Source organism: Emydura macquarii, unplaced genomic scaffold (genome assembly GCF_026122565.2).
Source record: "Emydura macquarii macquarii isolate MOO-44397 ecotype Brisbane River unplaced genomic scaffold, CSIRO-AGI_Emac_v2 contig_1146, whole genome shotgun sequence".
In the NCBI taxonomy this organism is placed as follows: Eukaryota; Metazoa; Chordata; order Testudines; family Chelidae; genus Emydura; species Emydura macquarii.
The window spans coordinates 4,909,285-4,926,569 of record NW_027131283.1 but is presented as its reverse complement, the minus strand read 5'-3'; the positions used below and the strand labels follow the sequence as shown (position 1 = coordinate 4,926,569).

Genomic DNA, 17,285 nt, shown 5'->3' with positions numbered 1-17,285 from the left:
TGCAGCCCACGAAAGCTTATGCCTGCAGAAATTTGTTAGTCTTTAAGGTGCTACAGGACTCTCGTTGTTACAGTGACACTATTATTTCTCCTAGGAAAGCGAAAATCCATAAAAACCAAAACATGAGGCACACAATATAGGATTATTTTTATATACCTCTGATCCACACTATAAATAACAATTAGATCCTCCTGATAATCTATAGGAATTTTATTGATTGTTTTTTAATCAGATGTTTGGAGGTAGCTTTCATTTTCTTAAAACATTACTAGATGTGGGCCCAAATATGGGACACGGTGAATGTCTCGTGGAAGGTGCTGAACCTTCCCGATCCCCACTGAATGAAACAGGAATTGTAACATTCACCATGTTAGAGTATTGGGTCATTAAGCAGGAACGACATGGCTTATTTCACATGAACAGACTTGTCATCAGTAAGTAACTGGCTTATCAACTGCATTGTTTTCAAAAATATTTCTGCATCTGGGAGTTTAATATAACTCTAAACCTCTTGCCTCCCTCACCCGTCGCCCTCCCAGCACCATGTATCATGCATATCTTTTTAAATTATACAAATATTACAAAACCTGATAAATATCTTGTTTATATCAGCCACAGTTTTAAATCAAATGTGCTTATTTAGAGCTCGGTAGACTAACAGCCCTGAAAACCAAAATCATTTTTATTAAATATTATTTGCATTATAATAGTATGGAAAGGCCTTAATCAAAACTAGGGCTCCATTGTGCTATACACTCTACGAACACATAGTAAGTGACTGTCCCCGGCCTGAAGAGCTTACAATTCAAATAGACCAGACAGACGAAAGGTGGGAGAAAGGAAGTGTCATTACTCCCAAATAACAGATGACAAAGAAGGTTGCTTCCCATGGAATAAGATGCTGGATCCACCATCAAACCCTGGGGATCACATGACAATAACCTGGTAGCTGGGCATATTGAACTTCCATTGCAAGTAACAATAAGGCTGATTAGTTTTAACAGTTTCACTGCACAATTCTCACCTCTGCTGTGTAATAAATAAAAAAAAGCTCTTGGTCTCCTGCAAAGCTCACAAATAGTAGAGCAGATAGAGAAGATAGACGGCCATATTGACTTTCAAGCAGATCAGCTTCCATTTGCCTTCCAATTTTCTCCCCAACAGTTTGAACTTCTGTACTCAACTTTGCAAGGGTCAGAAACAAGATACATCGTGATCATTTTGTCAATGGTGGGGAACAAATATTTATATCAGGGAAAAAAATCCCTAACAGTTTGCTGGAACACTACCAGTGTCTAGAGTGGACCATCAAGACAAGGCTTCCACTTCTAAGATAGAGGTGGCCATATAACATATGCACAGACAATATTTTTAAATTACTCTTCCCGTGTACTAGAGATCATTTTGTTTCGGCCTCATGCAACACATACAATACTGTTCCAACATTCTATGCATTCGCACTATTTTGTGTATAACAGGTTATTCATTAAATGACTCACAAATGGCACAGGATTCCCAGATAGTTATTAGATAACCCCTCAGCACTTGTGATTACTGTGTTTCTCTTTAGTTTCAGTGGGATGCCCACTCTAAATTCCCAACTAACAACATCAGGAAAATTAAAACAATGGAAAACCAGTACTATGCCACCAAGAACTGCTCTAGAAGAAAATACACCCTTCTAGGTAAAATAGATTAGAGAAAGCTAGATCATCCTTTACAGAGATTGTAACCACTACAGAGGATGGGCAAAAATGGCTCTTGATGACAAGCATTACAGAACCCTATTGTACTTCTTGATTTTGACTACAGATTCATAGACTACAAGGCTAGAAGAAACCATTAACATAATCTAGCTGACCTCCTGTACACAAAGGCCATAGAGCTTTTCCCATAAATTGGATTAAAGCATACATTTTAGAAAGATATCTAATTTTGTTTTAAAGACTCCAACTCATGGTGAGTCCACCACCTCTCCTGGTAATCTGGTCCAATATTTAATTATCCTCACTGCTAAGAAATTGCATCTTATTTCAAGGTTGCATTTGACTAACTTCAACTTCCAGCCATGGGATCTTGTTATGCCTTTGTGTGCAAGATTGAAAAGCCTCTACTGTCTTATCTTTTCCATGTGTAAATATCTCTATGCAATGATCAAGTCACCCCACAACCTTATCCTTGACAAGCTGAGTAAATTGAGCTGCTCAAGTCTCACATTGCAAAGCTCGTTTTCTAGCCCCTGGATCATCTCTGTCCCTCCTTTGAACACTTTCCAGTATTTCTTGATGTATGGACACCAGAACTGGACACAGGTTTCTCATAGCAATTTTACCAATGCTATATATACTAGCAAGATCACTTCCCTGCTTCTACTTGATAATCCCCTTTTTATACATCCAAGGATTGCATTAACCCTTTTAGCCACAGTATTCACTGAGCTTATAGGGAGGTGGGTATCTACAATGACACCTAAGTCCTTTTCTGAGTCATTGTTTTCCAAGATAGAGTCTCCCATAGTGTAGCTAACGCCTGCATTCTTTGTTCCCAAATGTATTAACCTTGCATTTGGCTGTATTACAACAAATTTTGTTGGATTGTGACCATTTAACCAAGTGTTTCAGATCATTCTGTAACAGCAACCTGTCCTCCTAATTATTTGCTATCTCACCTGTCTTTGTGTCTTCTGTAAACTTTACCAGCCAAGATATTATATCATCATCTAGATCACTGGCAAGCATATTTAAGAGTGCTGGACCAAGAACCGATCCATAGGGATCCTGCTAGAAACAGCCCTATTCACTAAAATCTGGAAGTCTACAATTTTTACTTTATTTACTATCAGACATTGCTTTGTATTGTATCATATGATAAGGAAGATTTTCAGCCAGACTCATACCTGAATAATTAAATAATTTTTCCTCACAAATGACAATTAAACTCTTATTGATACTCTAATCCAGTTCTTGTTCCCACTATTATTAACTACTTATGAGTCAATAGTGACTTTACCACAAGTCCTGAGCAAGGGGCAGTAGGCTGTTGCACTGCCCTGAAGCAGACCACAAGGCAAATGAAAGATAATGGTCTCCACTGGAACATCTTTATTAAAAATCCTCTGCTCAGTTATTGACCTATGGCCTGACCAAGTCCTATTCTAGACCATGGAAAGACACTCACTGATGTTAATAGGAGTTGGATCAGGGGCTTTAGGCACAACATCACATCAACTTCAGTAAAACATCCCAGAAATATGATAATAGGAAGATAACTATCCCAAATGCTCACAAAAAATAGTAATGCAGAAAGATAAAACAACAAATTAACCAACTGGGATTTTAAACGTCTTAAGACTATGCAGACTTGTCTATTTGTCTGCCAGTCTTCCTACCATTCTTAAGTGCATTTATCAGCCCTTCTTATAATTGCTCTAACAGTAAATAAAAGCACTTTATATCTTCAGGAAAACAGTGTCAGGGAGCCATTATCAAAATATTCACTACTGAACCACAGACAAACGTTATGTAACTTGATAGGAAATGTATTTTTTGCTAATAGATAAAAAAAAAAAAAAAAAAAAAAAAAAGATTTTAACCCCACTTCCCCAGGAGCTACTACCAGCATGAGACATCTGTCTGGAAGAAAAACAGTTTATTAAATGGCTTCTGTGTCCTTTTTATGATTGTGGACTGTGCTTCAATGCTTTAAAATAGCCATTATGCTTCTTGCATTGGACTATATTGAAATATAGGATTTTTGTGATTCATCAAATGCATACTGAAGTGTGCTGTATTTGTTTTCTAAATGTTATATAGTTCATGTAATTTTTAAAATGTGTTTGGTTAACTTCATTCATCTAGATGATAGTGTTAAAAAGTGATTGAAACAAATAATTCCACTCAGTACAGTTCTACCTAATCAGCACTCTTTCATTTTAAAAATGAGGCTAATGGCAAAATAAGAGTGCTTCTGAACATTTGGGAATGGAGGATGCTGTTTAGCTGATAATATAATGATCTTTTTCAAATACACCACGAAACGTTTTACAGTGCATAGCTGAATGGTCTTTTACATTGATAGATCATGGCTTATTGCTCACATCTTGCCTTTGTGCGAGAGTTATATAATAAAACATCTGACGTTTAATAATAGATTGTGATAAATTGCACTGGGTAGTGTGCATGTTGAAAGATGTACAATCATGAAAGTTGTGTGATAGGAAGTATTGCTAAATGTCAGAAATTAATAATATATTAATAAATACTGCATATAAAGTTGTCAACCCTACCAAATGCATACAAAGTATTGATAATGTATTTTTTTTTAAATTTTGGAAATTGAAAAAAAGGTTTGATTTCAGTATCAAATCCTTCCTAATATTTTCATATTAGTTTTGAAGAGTTGTTTTATAGGTGAGACTGTTCGCATTGCCTACGATTAAAGTTGCCTGACACCTCTCATTAAAAGACCCTGTTTTCAGTTGCTTGTAACTTTGCCAAACTTTATCTGTTTGGGCTGAAATTTTCCATGATGATTATCTGGTTAAGGTTGATATCATTTCCTAGAACAAGGCTAAGGCAAAATAGGTTGTTTTGCTCATGTTAAAAAAATTCTTTTTTTCAGAAGTTCTAGCACTTTGGAGGACTTGAAATTTGGCAAGAGAGCAGCCTTTGTGTCAGGGATGTAACTTTGCATTTTTCTGTTGTCCCCATGAAAATCTGCCTACATTTGTCCAAGTTATATATTCTGAGGGGGAGGGAGGGAGAAAGGAAGAAATGAAGTTTGCATATGCTCAGCAGAGATTTCCTAGAGTTCAATAACTTCATTCCCCAAAGATTCTATCTGCACTGAGCATGGTCCTACCTGGGACTGCAAGGAGTTGAGCCCTGCAATTACAGCTCCAGGCTATGACAACTCCAGGTCTGGGACTAGAACTGAGAGCAGGGAATCTTTCTCTCCTCTGCCTCCCCTGCTAATCCCAGAAGGCATGGAGTATCAAGCCACCAAAATCAAATGTAAAGGAAGCAAAAGCCAGACTGGGAGTGCAATAGTGGCAAGGATCGGAGTGGAAGGGGGTAGAGGGAGACTGGTTCTGCAGTCTGGCAGGAAGGAGAAAATAAACGTGAGTGTGGGGTGACTAAAGGCTGTGTGTGTGAGGGTGGGGCTTGATTGTATGAGTTGTAATTAAATATTAGGATACAAGTTTTCAATTACAATGCATAAGGATGCCAAATTAAGGTTGCACAGGCAACTTTAAATCTGGTATTTCCTTCTGAGTGCTTGACTTTGCAACATAAATAATGTTCTTTTAATGTAGTTTTTTGCATGTAACATTAGTATAATTTCTGTGCTTTCTCCTTTATCAGGTAGGGTGTACATATGAAGGAAGATGGACTCTAACCCTAGTCACCAATTCAGAGTACTTACCATCCTACTTACCAAATAGGACTGTTTGGAACAGTGCATAAAAAACAGGTAATAAATTATTACTTTCAAATCATAAAGTTCATACACACACACACACACACACAGTTTGCCAAAACAGTATTGTAAGAAAAAGTGAAAGAACATTCAATACATTTTTGTATAGAGTCATAGTTCTCAAACATGAAAAAACAGGAGTTTGTTTATTCAGGTAATAATCTATTTTGGCTTAAAAACACTTGAATTAAAAGAGAATGCTAAACTGTTGCTCAAAAAGAACAGAATAAGCACAAAAAAAAAAAGTCTCTCAGTTCTGATGTTATGCCTATCGACAAACTGCTTTCCACTTGTTTTTTCCTTGTAAAAGACAACTTATCTCAAAAGTGAAACGTAATATATGCTCCAGCCTCATTACAGGTAAAGTTTTGAGCAGTCAGTCACAATAGGTAGAGCTGTTAGCACAGTCTACAGTGAAGGATGTAAGACTCTTTCCATTATTAGACGATCATCTTAAATTTCTTATAATTTTGCCAAACTTTAACCATTTGGTTTGAACATTTCCGTGCCAAGTGTCTGCATCAAGCTGATATTTTTTTAAGAGTAATGGCTTTTTGCCTTCCTCTGTAGCATGTGGCACGGCTTCTGGTGGATTCTGTGTACCTTAAAGTCTTTAAGTCGTGATTTGAGGTCTTTAATAAGTCAGCCATAGGTTACAGGTTTATTACAGGAGTGGGTGGGTGAGGTTCAGTGGCCTGCATTGTGCAGAAAGTCAGACTAGATGGTCATACTGCTCCCTTCTGACCTTAGAGTCTATAACCATTTTCGAGAACAACATTAGGGAAAAATATGCTGTTTTGCCCATGTTAAAAAAATTACTGCAACTGTTTCTTTGACAATTTCTAAAGCCCCCAGACTTTGCAAGTAGGCACTTGCAATTAGCAGCCCACAGCACACAAAAACAAAAATGATTGCATGACTAAAGTAAAATGACTTATTGCAAATGACATCATATGACTGCTATAAATAAAACAGAAGTAGGACATCCTAGCTTCCTCCTAGGATCAGGGAGTCACTGGGTCACTACCTTCTTGTGTACATTATGCTCCCCTACTGAAAAACTACAGTTCAGATTTCTCTTTAAAAAAAAAAAAAAAAAAAAAAAAAAAGTGCCAATGAAACTTAGAAGCACTAAAGCTATATTCAAAGAGATATGGATGATTCCTACATATGTGAATGGCAAAGTCCATTCATTATGTTTTATTTTCTGACATCAAGAGCATATTTTAGTGATAATTCACCTGTATTTTAGAAGAAAACAACTTGTATACCACAATTTGATATTTTTGAACTAAAGAATTAGTGACTTTTCTGAAAACATAGAAGTTAGAATGGGAGCAGGCTCTCACTACTAAGTCAAAAGGCAAAACTTCCATTCATTTCAAAGGTAGCAGATCAGGTAATTAATTATTAGCAGTACTAGTTGTTAAAATTCACAAATAAATACCCAACATAAATGCCAATTTTAATTAAAGAACAAAAGTGAAAAGTATCATGCTCCACTTCACACTGACTTATTCAGAGTCACTGCATAACCTAACTCTAGCACAAATGACACATAGAAACTTCTATACAAGGCTACTCAGCCCACATCACCCCCATCCTGTGAAAGGCAATTGCAGGCTTTTAAGGCACAGACATTCTTACTAAGTCTTTCACAGGAGAGTACATTTCACCCTTTTTGAATTCAGTGCAATTATTACTGTCCGGAAGGCAATGAGTGCTTGTTCCTGCTTGCTCTTTATTTTAGTATCTTTCTACAGAAATATATATTTAAAAAGCATACATGCGTCACAAAGTGACAATGTCACACAATACTTGAAAAAAAAGGAAGTATTTGATTCTTCAAGTATATCTTGACAGTTTATTAGAACTTGTTTTCGTTTCCTTTATAAAGCAATATTAGAATAGTATATTTTTAGTCCTAAAGCACTGTGCTTATTTATGGCATAATTCTGGATAGTTTATTATGTAGTTGCCCCTTTTTCATTCTCACATAATTTTGCAAAGTAAATGTAACTAGTAATGCCTTTAGACCAGTGGTTCTCAATTTCTTTCCACCCACGGAACCCTTGTGCGCCCATGCCATGCCCTTGGAACCCTTGCCCAGCCACACCATGCCCTCGGAACCCTTGCTCACACATGACATACCATCTGCCGAAAAGACAAGGAAATCTTCCTCTTTTTGGCAGCGCGGTATTTGCTGGATTCGGCGGTGCGCTTTCAAGGCCGTTTTCTGAGGCCCCATCAGCTGATCGGCGGCGTGCGAACAGCTGATTGGCGGCACCAGATTTTTTTAACATTCGGCGGTGCGGTACTTCTTCTTCGCGGAACCCTTACGCTCAGCCCACGGAACCCTAGGGTTCCGCGGAACACCATTTGAGAACCACTGCTTTAGACATTTCAGCCCAATCTTGCAAACAAAGCACATGCATAACTTTGTGCTATGAGTAGTTCCATTGACTGCAACTGCATGACTCACAATGTAAAGGTGCACACATACTTAAGTGTTGGCAGAATTGGGGCCCTATTTTGTCATATTTTGTTTAATGCAGTTCAGAACAATGCAGTTTAGTAAAATTGTTCTTAGTAAAATTGCCAAAGTCTTGTATTAGTAAAATTTCTTGTTTCAGATAAGTCAGCTTGTAACAAGCCTCAATTAATCTATCATCAAAATGCAATATTATATACATACCATGAAGCATGGTTCCCACATTTCTCCTCATTCAAAAGTTAAAGCAAAGAATAGTAAAAAAAATAAGTCAAAGAAATTAGATATGGTGAAGAACTATTAGATCATTTTGTCTCCCCCTGCCATGACAGAATTTCTCCATATAATATATTGCTGAGCTGTTGTTCCTGTCTGGGGCAGAGTATATTCCATAATCTAAAAGTCCTTACATTTAGGATATTTTTCCTGATATTTGGCCTAAATTTTCCTTAACTCAATTTCATACCATTACTACACCTTAATTAATTGCTCTTCTCCTTGCTAAAAAGTCACTGTTCACCTCTTCATAGCTATGGACACATACCACTGTGTGTAAGAATTCAACACCTAAATGAAGACCAGCTGGATCAATCTTAATTTAGATAAAAATGGAAGTAGTGGACACAGGGGCAAACAAACAATCAAAGGAGCTACTCATTTACTGCCCTCAATCAAGGGCATCTGCCCTGAAATTGTCAAGACATCATTAAGTGTCTGATTATTATTATAAATTATCATTGTTCCTCGAAACTAGGGATGTAACAGTAGTAAGAAACATCTCAACAGCTCCAACTTCACAGATTATTACATTCATTTCATTCGGACAAGACCCTTGCTGCTGTGATCTGGGCATTTGCTGGTTCATAACTGCATCATTGTAACTATTCGTACTTATGGCTGACAATGAGGGCCAGACAAAAATTTCAGAGAGTGCACTGTGTGTTGGCCCATTTATCGAGGTTGTTAAACAAACAAACACAACACCAAGGGTACATGGTTTCCGCTGGCTCCCTGTCTGCTTTCGAGTCCATAATAAAGTTCTGGTCCCGGTTTTTAAAGTCCTCAGTATGTTGGGATCAGTCTTTCCTTGGAAACCATTCCTTTGGTTGAGACCCAGGGTGGGGAATAGATAGCATTTTTGGGGAGGTGGAGGTCAGGTGTTCTTGGAAAATGGTCCCTCTTTGTGGAACTCCCTATTCAGTGAGAGCAGACTGAGCCCAAGCCCAACCATCTTTAGATTTGATTGCAAAACTCATCTCTTTGCACTGACATTTCTTCAGTAACAGAAACTAAAGAACCTCATAGAAGAGAAAGAGAGGGTTCAGGCAGCCAAACTCAAGGAGAGAAAAGGAAGGTACATTAGGGATTAATTGTTATGCTAATACCAATTTTTATATTCCAGTACCTGGATGCTAAGAAGATGGATCCCTTGCAAATACCCAAGCTAGATTTTTTGTGATCATATTCTTCAGACTTTTGCAGACAATTGTATCTACCTCCCCATATCATCATTCAGCAAGGATAAACACAAAATACATACATATTAATTATTCCAAATAAAAGTGTTTTTTAAATTTCAGAAGCATGAAGCACAACAGAAATAATGTATATTGAGCATGTACTTCCTAATTAGCACCAGACTCATGAACTATGAATAGTGAATCATTAAACCAATTATTATACTAGCCTGTATTATCAGTCTAAATAAATTAGTTGCATTTTTCATTGACTGTTAATATAGATTAAGGCAAATTCATTTTTGTCATTATTTTTAGATATGATAATCTGTCATAGTATAGATATTTCTGTTACCTGCTGCTCCAACCAATTTCAGAGATGGAATTCTATAATCATCTTTCTAAAAATAAGGTCATTTTTTGCCATTCAATGTCGAAGAGTTGGCAACCCTATGATCCTCCCTTGGGTATGTGCCCTCCACATTTGTAGTAATCCCAACTAAATGTAGACTTCTTAGTATAGCCTCGTTTGCGAACACTTCCATTCTTCTTCATACAGAATAAGAATTATTGTTCGCTAGCATTTTTTCCATTCCAGTTTCTTCTGAGCTGGCACTATCTGACCTAGCTGTATCACACATCCACTTTTGTAGTTGTTGTCTCCTTCCCAGAGATAACAAGTCTTTGTTGTGAAGACAGTCCAGGGAAGATTTGATCAGGCTTTTCTGACAATCTTAGAAGTCCAATTGTAAAGGAAGTAGAAGGCGAAGACCATGTTGAGGCACAATGTTCTGCAGTTGTAGCTTCAAGTTTAAAGAAATCTTTTTTCTTTTGTTTTTTTTTGAGCTTTTAGTCCAACTTGCCAGCTGCTACACAGGATAGACAATCTCTTAGTAAGACAAAATGATAGCTAACCAAAAATCATAAAAAAACATAACTGTATTTCCATATCCTGACTGTCTGTGCACAACTACAACATGCCCTGTGTAACTGCCACTCAAACATTGATTTTTTACAACTAGATTTAAAGACAAACTTCCCATCCTTATTCTGAATAGGTACCTTTAAACATCAAGCCTTCACATTTGCAGTGAAGTTCATGAATACTGTCTCATAACAAAATGAGACAGTTTGTTAAAGCACCTCAAATTTTAAAAACGATCTCTCTTTAACATATACTTTAATTTAGGATATAAAGTTTTTTTTTGGCCTACTGTGGATTAATTAATTAATTAATTAACTAATTGTGGATTAACCAATTAATTTAATAAGAATCAAGTACTTGCACAAAATATATTGAAAAGTAATGTTATAACGGAGACAGATTATACAACACAGTACTCATCTGAAAAAACAAATTTGTACAACAATTTCTTTTTTCCACTTCCCCCCCAACACACACTTTTTTTCTCTCTTTTTTTGGTGTGGTGATATAAAACTACAGGTTAACAGGGGCAAGTACTTGGATTCTTCTAGGAAGGCCAGTTTCATTCAGGAAGTGATGTGGACATAAACATGTAAATTTCTATTAAAAGATGTTTACAAATCTCCTTCCCAGTAGCTCTGCAAACTAGGGGCCTATCCCTCTCACCTTGCAGTCAACAAAAAAATGACTGGCCCTAGGAATAGAAAACAAAAAGCTGTGCTTTTGTGTGATATTTATAAACCTGTCATTTTCAACATCTAGTAATTAGTGGGTTTTATTCACACTTTGTCATACCAAGTCCCTACTCATTATGCAGGCAAAATTCCCACCCACATTGTCAGGTGTATAAAATTTAGACTTAACTGTTACAATGTTTCTACTCTTTAATCTCCTCTATTTATTTTCTTCAGGTTTTGTAATAGGTACCCATGAACCTATTACCTGAACATCTCCCCATTTATACATTGGCATAGCAATATATTGTGTACCTTATTGAGTCTTTGACTCTTCTTCCTTCCCTAGTTTCAAAAAGCTGTGTTTGGCTTTATTTTTTTGGGGGGGGGAGAGAGAGGTTTGGGAGGAAAGGGGGAAAGAGGGTATGTGTTGTAAGTGTCCTCATCAAGGAACATCAAGTTGAGTTTGGCTGTCAAACAAGATTATAAAATACACCATTTTCTATTTCAATCATTCTACAAGGGGCTGTTTAATATTTGTACAAAAATATATGAAAAATATTTGAAGTTGTTCCATATACACATTCAAATGCAAACTTCTGTAGTGGATTTTTTTAAATGGGTACACTTGACTATCCTTAATTTAGTAAAAATACTACACACATACAAAGACGTACTCCTCCCACATACAAACATTTCTCAAATTTGAATGATATATAATTGAGAGATGTATATTTTACTTTGAGCACTTTTGAATCTATAACACTCACACTATTAACTTTTAATTGCCTAGAAGACCTTGCTGTTCAGATAAGCACCAAGTCTGAAATGTACTGTTTCACCCAAACTTGCCATTACCATCCATGAATTCATTAAATACATAAGGGGTCTGGATTTTCAGTTACCCTACAGCTCCAGCAGCATAAAGGGGCTGTAAGGGCTCTCAGGGAATGTATCTCCCTCAAAAAACGGCTATGCCAGGAAAGGGAGGGGGCCTAGCTGGAGTAAATTGCACTATAACTCATCTCCAACAGCGGGCAGCCCTCTATGGGCTGTTGGAACTTGAGACTTGCTCCAACTTACCCTGGGGGCTGAAAATATGGGGAAATGCCATTGAAAAAAGGGTTTAAAGCCCCTTTCCCCTACTGCCCCATTTCTGTGCTGAGTCCTGGAGTGCAGAAAGACTGTAGACTAAGTCAACTGGCTATTATGGCAGTTACTGAAAATACATCATGTGCATTTTATGAACTCTTTTTTACCCAGGAAGTTTCTTTCTGCCTCAGGCATAGGGTGACTGTTACTTATGCCCATTAATACATGGATTGATTTACACACAAAACACGTTGATAATATCAGTCCTAGGTTCTATGCAAAGGATTATGCTAAGTAAGCAACTATCTTTCAGCTACATGTTCACTTCTAGAAACAAAAAGCTTAAAATTGTACATGACTTGATTAATTGTGTTCTGGGTTTCAACAACATGAATCAGATCCACGGAAAGCCAGCTGTATTTGTAAAAGTGAATATTGTGCAAACAAGTACTCTACCCTTACCTGTAAACAGTCATCGGCCTTTTGACCATTACAACCCACACTTAAATCATGCACCAATGATTTGGCTGAAATGCGTTTAGTCCATTTACTGTGGGAAACGCACTGATTCCCATGTCAAAGTAGGCACATGGACATATCAGACGGTGTGTTTCATGTTCACTTTCTGGCTCTCTCTCTTTCTCGCAACACACACACACACACACTTTCTCTCTCTCTTCAATCAGGCAGTTCAGTCTTAAGATAGAGACCAAAACTGGATTTGACTTTCCCAACGGTGGGGTTTTGTTTGGTTGGGTCAGACCTGATCCTATTTTCTCCCAATCTCAAAGTTCACGGGGGAAGGAAGCTCACTTAGACGGTTCCTGTTTTGGCTCATTTCTAAAGATTCAAGGATATGAAGCTTGTAGGTGGCAAATCACTTCCATAGACAGCCACGGGCATGAGGGGGGGCTCCAACGCCAGCGTCTCTCCCCGTGCCTCCCTCCTCCCGGTCTCTGGAGGCAAGTCGCCCTGCCGGACTGGGGTCCCCGGGGGACAGGAGTGCTGGCAGAGGCACTGAAGCACAACCTCGGAGGGCTGCGCTGTGCAGAGGTGGGGTCGAAGGGGGCGGCCGGTGAGGGAGCGGGGGAAGGCAGGATGTTACCTGGCGGTGGCGGTCCCGGGTCCCGGGGTGGCGCCGAGGGCTGACGGGGGAGACGAGGACATGCCTTCGCCGCCGCCCGCTTCTCCCGCCTGCTGCTGCTGCTTCTTCTTCAGGCGCCAGGGGCTGAACGCCGAGCGCTTCTTGGGCTCCCCCTCGGGGGGGCTGCTCTCGACCTGCCGCTGCCGCCGCCGCCGGGGGGACGGCGTCTCCCCGCCCGGCTCCGGCTCCGAGTCCTCAGACTCGCTCCAGTGGAAGAGCTTCCCGAACCGCCGGCGCCCCCCCTTCTCCATGCCGGCCGCTGCTGCCGCTGCTGGAGGAGCCGAGCCGCGGGCGGGCGCGCAGGGAACTCGCCAGCAAGTGAAGGGCTGTCGCCGGAGCCCGGTGCCTCAGCCCAGACCGTGGGAGCCGCAGCACCCGCTGGGGACGAGCTGCGGGGCTGCCCCAGCAGCGCCTACCTCCCTAGCAGCAGCTGATGCTGCCACCCTTCCCTCCCCGCCAGGTCCCGCGGCGCGGCGCGGCGCGGCGCTCTCGGCAATGATTTCCTGACTTGGGGTTTGTTTGTTTTTGTTTGCCTGACAAGGCAGTTAAATCCCTCCTCCCTCATCTCAAGCCACCCCTGGCTGTCAATCCCTCCCCCACCGAGGAAACAGCACAGTAGCAGGGCCACCCTCTCTTGCACAGGAAGCGAGAGGTTTGCCTTGTCCAGGGTGCAAATTATACGATATTATCTTGTTGTTTTCTGCTGAGCCCATTTGCCCAGGGCTCTCTGTTCTTGCGCAACGCTTGCTCAGTCAACGTGCTCCACCGTAGCAGACACGAGGTACGTCTCTTCCACCCAAGAGAAAGAGATTTGGCTCGACAGCAGGAGGGAGCATTGAAGATAGCAAGTAAGTCTGCCACATCGTTTGTCACTCTTGGGATGTATTTATCTAATACATTAGACGATGTTTCAGGCGGGTGTGAACTAGAACTGTCCAACAGACATCGCTATCTTTTAACATTGGCCAAAATTGTTGAAGTCGCCATGCCTAAATATAATTGGACCTAAATGTTAAGGTGGCCTGATTTTCAAATGTGAAATGGCCTGAATTCATTATGCTTGGTGAGTTCTCGGCACTTCTGAAAATGAAGCTACCTATAGTCCAGTGCCTAGCTATGGATTTAGACTCCTAACTTTAGTTTGAAAATTTTGGTCATTTTTCTTTTAGAAGCATTTTATGAATGCCATTAGATACCATGATGACTAGGGAAGGTCACAGATATTAGGCAGTTATTTAGGAACGTTAAAATGATGGTCTGGTCGCATATTGACAGTCCTGACATTTATGTTCATGAACAAGTCAGTCTAGATTTTGTCTAAACCAATTTAGATTTGCAGTAGTTACGTTTCAAAGAAAGTGCATGCAACAAATAGATTCAAGATAGAAAACTCTTAGCCAAGGAATCCTGAACTACTATCTATCACCTTCCACTTCAGTTTCATTCAGCATAGTGAAAAAGACCAAGTAGATAGTCCTCTTTCCTTCCCAAGTTTTCAGAATAGAACTGGCCCTAATAATATCATCTACGCAGCAACTCTGAATGTCTGGAAAGCATTGTTAGCTTGTCTACACTAAATCATATAAGAATATTTATATAAATAAATATTTTGGCATTAAAGTGGGCATCATCAACAAACATTAAAGCGCTCCAGAACTGTGGCAGGAATTAAATAATTTAGATGTGAGGAAGCATGAATTACTCATTAATTATTGAACCTTCCTTACTATTATTCTAGGTGAGGGGTTCTCAAACTATTTTTGCTGGGACTCCCTTTGAAAATATTTCATGCTGTGACAAACCCTCCCCCAAAAGTGATGACCCCCCCCCCATGCCGTGTCATCCTTACCAGCATGAGTAGGGGCTGACCGCTCACAACCCTCCCCACCCACCCCATAATAACCTCACAACCTCTTAAGGGCTCGCAACTCCCAGTTTGAGAATCCCTGTTCTAGATCATCAGCACTGTTCTACCATAAACTGATGTTATGTAATTGTGAAATTCCACAGGAAAAATAGATTATAATCCCTTAATGGAAGAAAAATTGGTTGATTTGTCTGTAAAAATACTCTATACATCTATGGCACTGGATAAATAATAATAAATAATAATAATAATAAATTATCACTGAATTTCCTATTTTAGTTCTTATTCCAACACCATAGTGATTTGAAAAACCTTTTCTAATAATCTGTATATGAAGACTACCATTTACTTTTTAAATTCTAGTTATGCACGTTCAGAGTCCACCAAAAAACGCTGCAAATCATTGTGTGAAATCTCATGCCATTGAAGTCAGCAACAAAACTCCCAATGATTTAAGTGGGGCCAGGATTTCCTCCATTTATATACTAATAACTCTTGTGATAACTTCTGACATAGGGCCTGAAGAAACCAATGGGAATTTTATCTGAGTAAGGACTTCAGCTAGAGCTAGTCCTTTAAATGATGTGACTGACTGTGGAGAGGACTGCATAGAATTTGTAAAACAAATCCAGCACATAAATATGGTTTCTTATTCCATTATGGTGCTGTGAATTATGAAGTATTTATAGGAGCCCTTTTGCTCCACAGATAGATAGCCTCATAGGTTGGAGCCCCTCAAATTTGATATAAACCATGCCCCAAAGAAAACAATTTTTTTTGGTATCTATAGGAGGTTCTTGCACTGGTATTCCACCAGATGAGGAGAAAATATGCTTACAGCTGCAAAACTATAATGCTTGCAAAAAGCAGTATACTGTGGGGGAGGCCATATGTACACCATGGAGTTCTACAGTGCAGCTCACAGCCATCCTTTTTAATACAAGAGGTGCAACCCACACAGACTACAGCTACCAACATGTCATGCTTTATTTTGATCCTTGCAGTGGGAGTAATTTGCTCAACTTTATGCAAATTAGATGCAGCCCTCAGGGTCCAGCAGGGTGTGAAAACAGATCTCATTTGAGCAGGGTTTGGGAGTTTAGGGATACTACGTTATTTTATATAGTATTTTATTTTTGCTAGTTTGCAAAGCACACAAATCTGATTTTACTTCTTCCCTCTTCCTCCAATTAGTTCACAGCAGGAGAGTATCACCATAAAAAGTCTGAGCAGCAGCCTCCCCTGTTGCATATTCAGTTCTTTCATCACTTTGCAATTAGCAAAGTCAATCTTCTTCTGACTTTGGGTGGAATTCACCCCAGTGCAGAGGGCCAGCAAAAGGCTATGCAATACTGAAGTCCCACTTCAGCCCTATTTTAAGGACTTAAGTGGTGCATAACCCTTGTGCTGGCCCTCAGCATAAATTTACCCATTGTGCATTTTAAAATCCACAATTCCTCCAACAACTTTTGAGCCTTGTACTTCTTTGATTTATCTACACAGTTAATATTGATTTATAGAAACAGTTAAATATTTACTATCCACAGAACCTGTGTTTGAGCATGGACTGGATATTAATGTTTGTAAAGTGTCATATAGTTAGGGTGACCAGACAGCAAGTGTGAAAAATCAGGACAGGAGGTCGAGAGTAATAGGTGACAATATAAGAAAAAGCCCTGAATACCGGGACCGTCCCTATAAAATCGGAACATCTGGTCACCCTACATATAGTTGCTATGTGTTAAGGGTAAGTTCACTTAATGATTAGCAATGGTGTTTTTTGGAATCTGGAGCTTACCAATAAGCAGTCTGTACTTCCTGAAGCTGAAAATGAAATCAACAAGGTGTAAGCGTTTTGTTTATTAATTTTTAATGCCCATATGTGAAATTTTAACTTGAGTCTAATTGCTTTCACATTGTTGTTGGACAAACAAATCACATAACTAAACTGCAAACAATTTTATTTTCTTTGGCTATCCCTCAATACGAGAATGATGTCTGCACAAAAGGTTCATTGGTGGATTTTTAAGTGGCTAAAGAACTCAATTCATGCCATGTAGATTTTCCCACAGAGGTGATAGGTGTAATCTTGGAGGAGATAGAGTTGTTGGCTAGAGCAGGGTTTCTCAACTGGTGTGCCGTGGAATTTTTTTGAAA

The 17,285-nt window shown here is 39.2% G+C and overlaps 1 protein-coding gene across 1 annotated transcript in view; it reads right to left on the bottom strand.

The window, feature by feature from the left end:
* CRYBG1 (crystallin beta-gamma domain containing 1) overlaps nucleotides 1–13,553 on the bottom strand; it is a 130,743-nt gene extending 117,190 nt beyond the window's left edge. The window contains exon 1 of the mRNA XM_067546540.1: nucleotides 13,223–13,553. Coding sequence (XP_067402641.1) covers nucleotides 13,223–13,512 — 290 coding nt within the window. The 5' untranslated portion in view covers nucleotides 13,513–13,553. The remainder of the gene's footprint in view (nucleotides 1–13,222) is intronic.
* Between the last annotated feature and the right edge of the window lie 3,732 nt (nucleotides 13,554–17,285).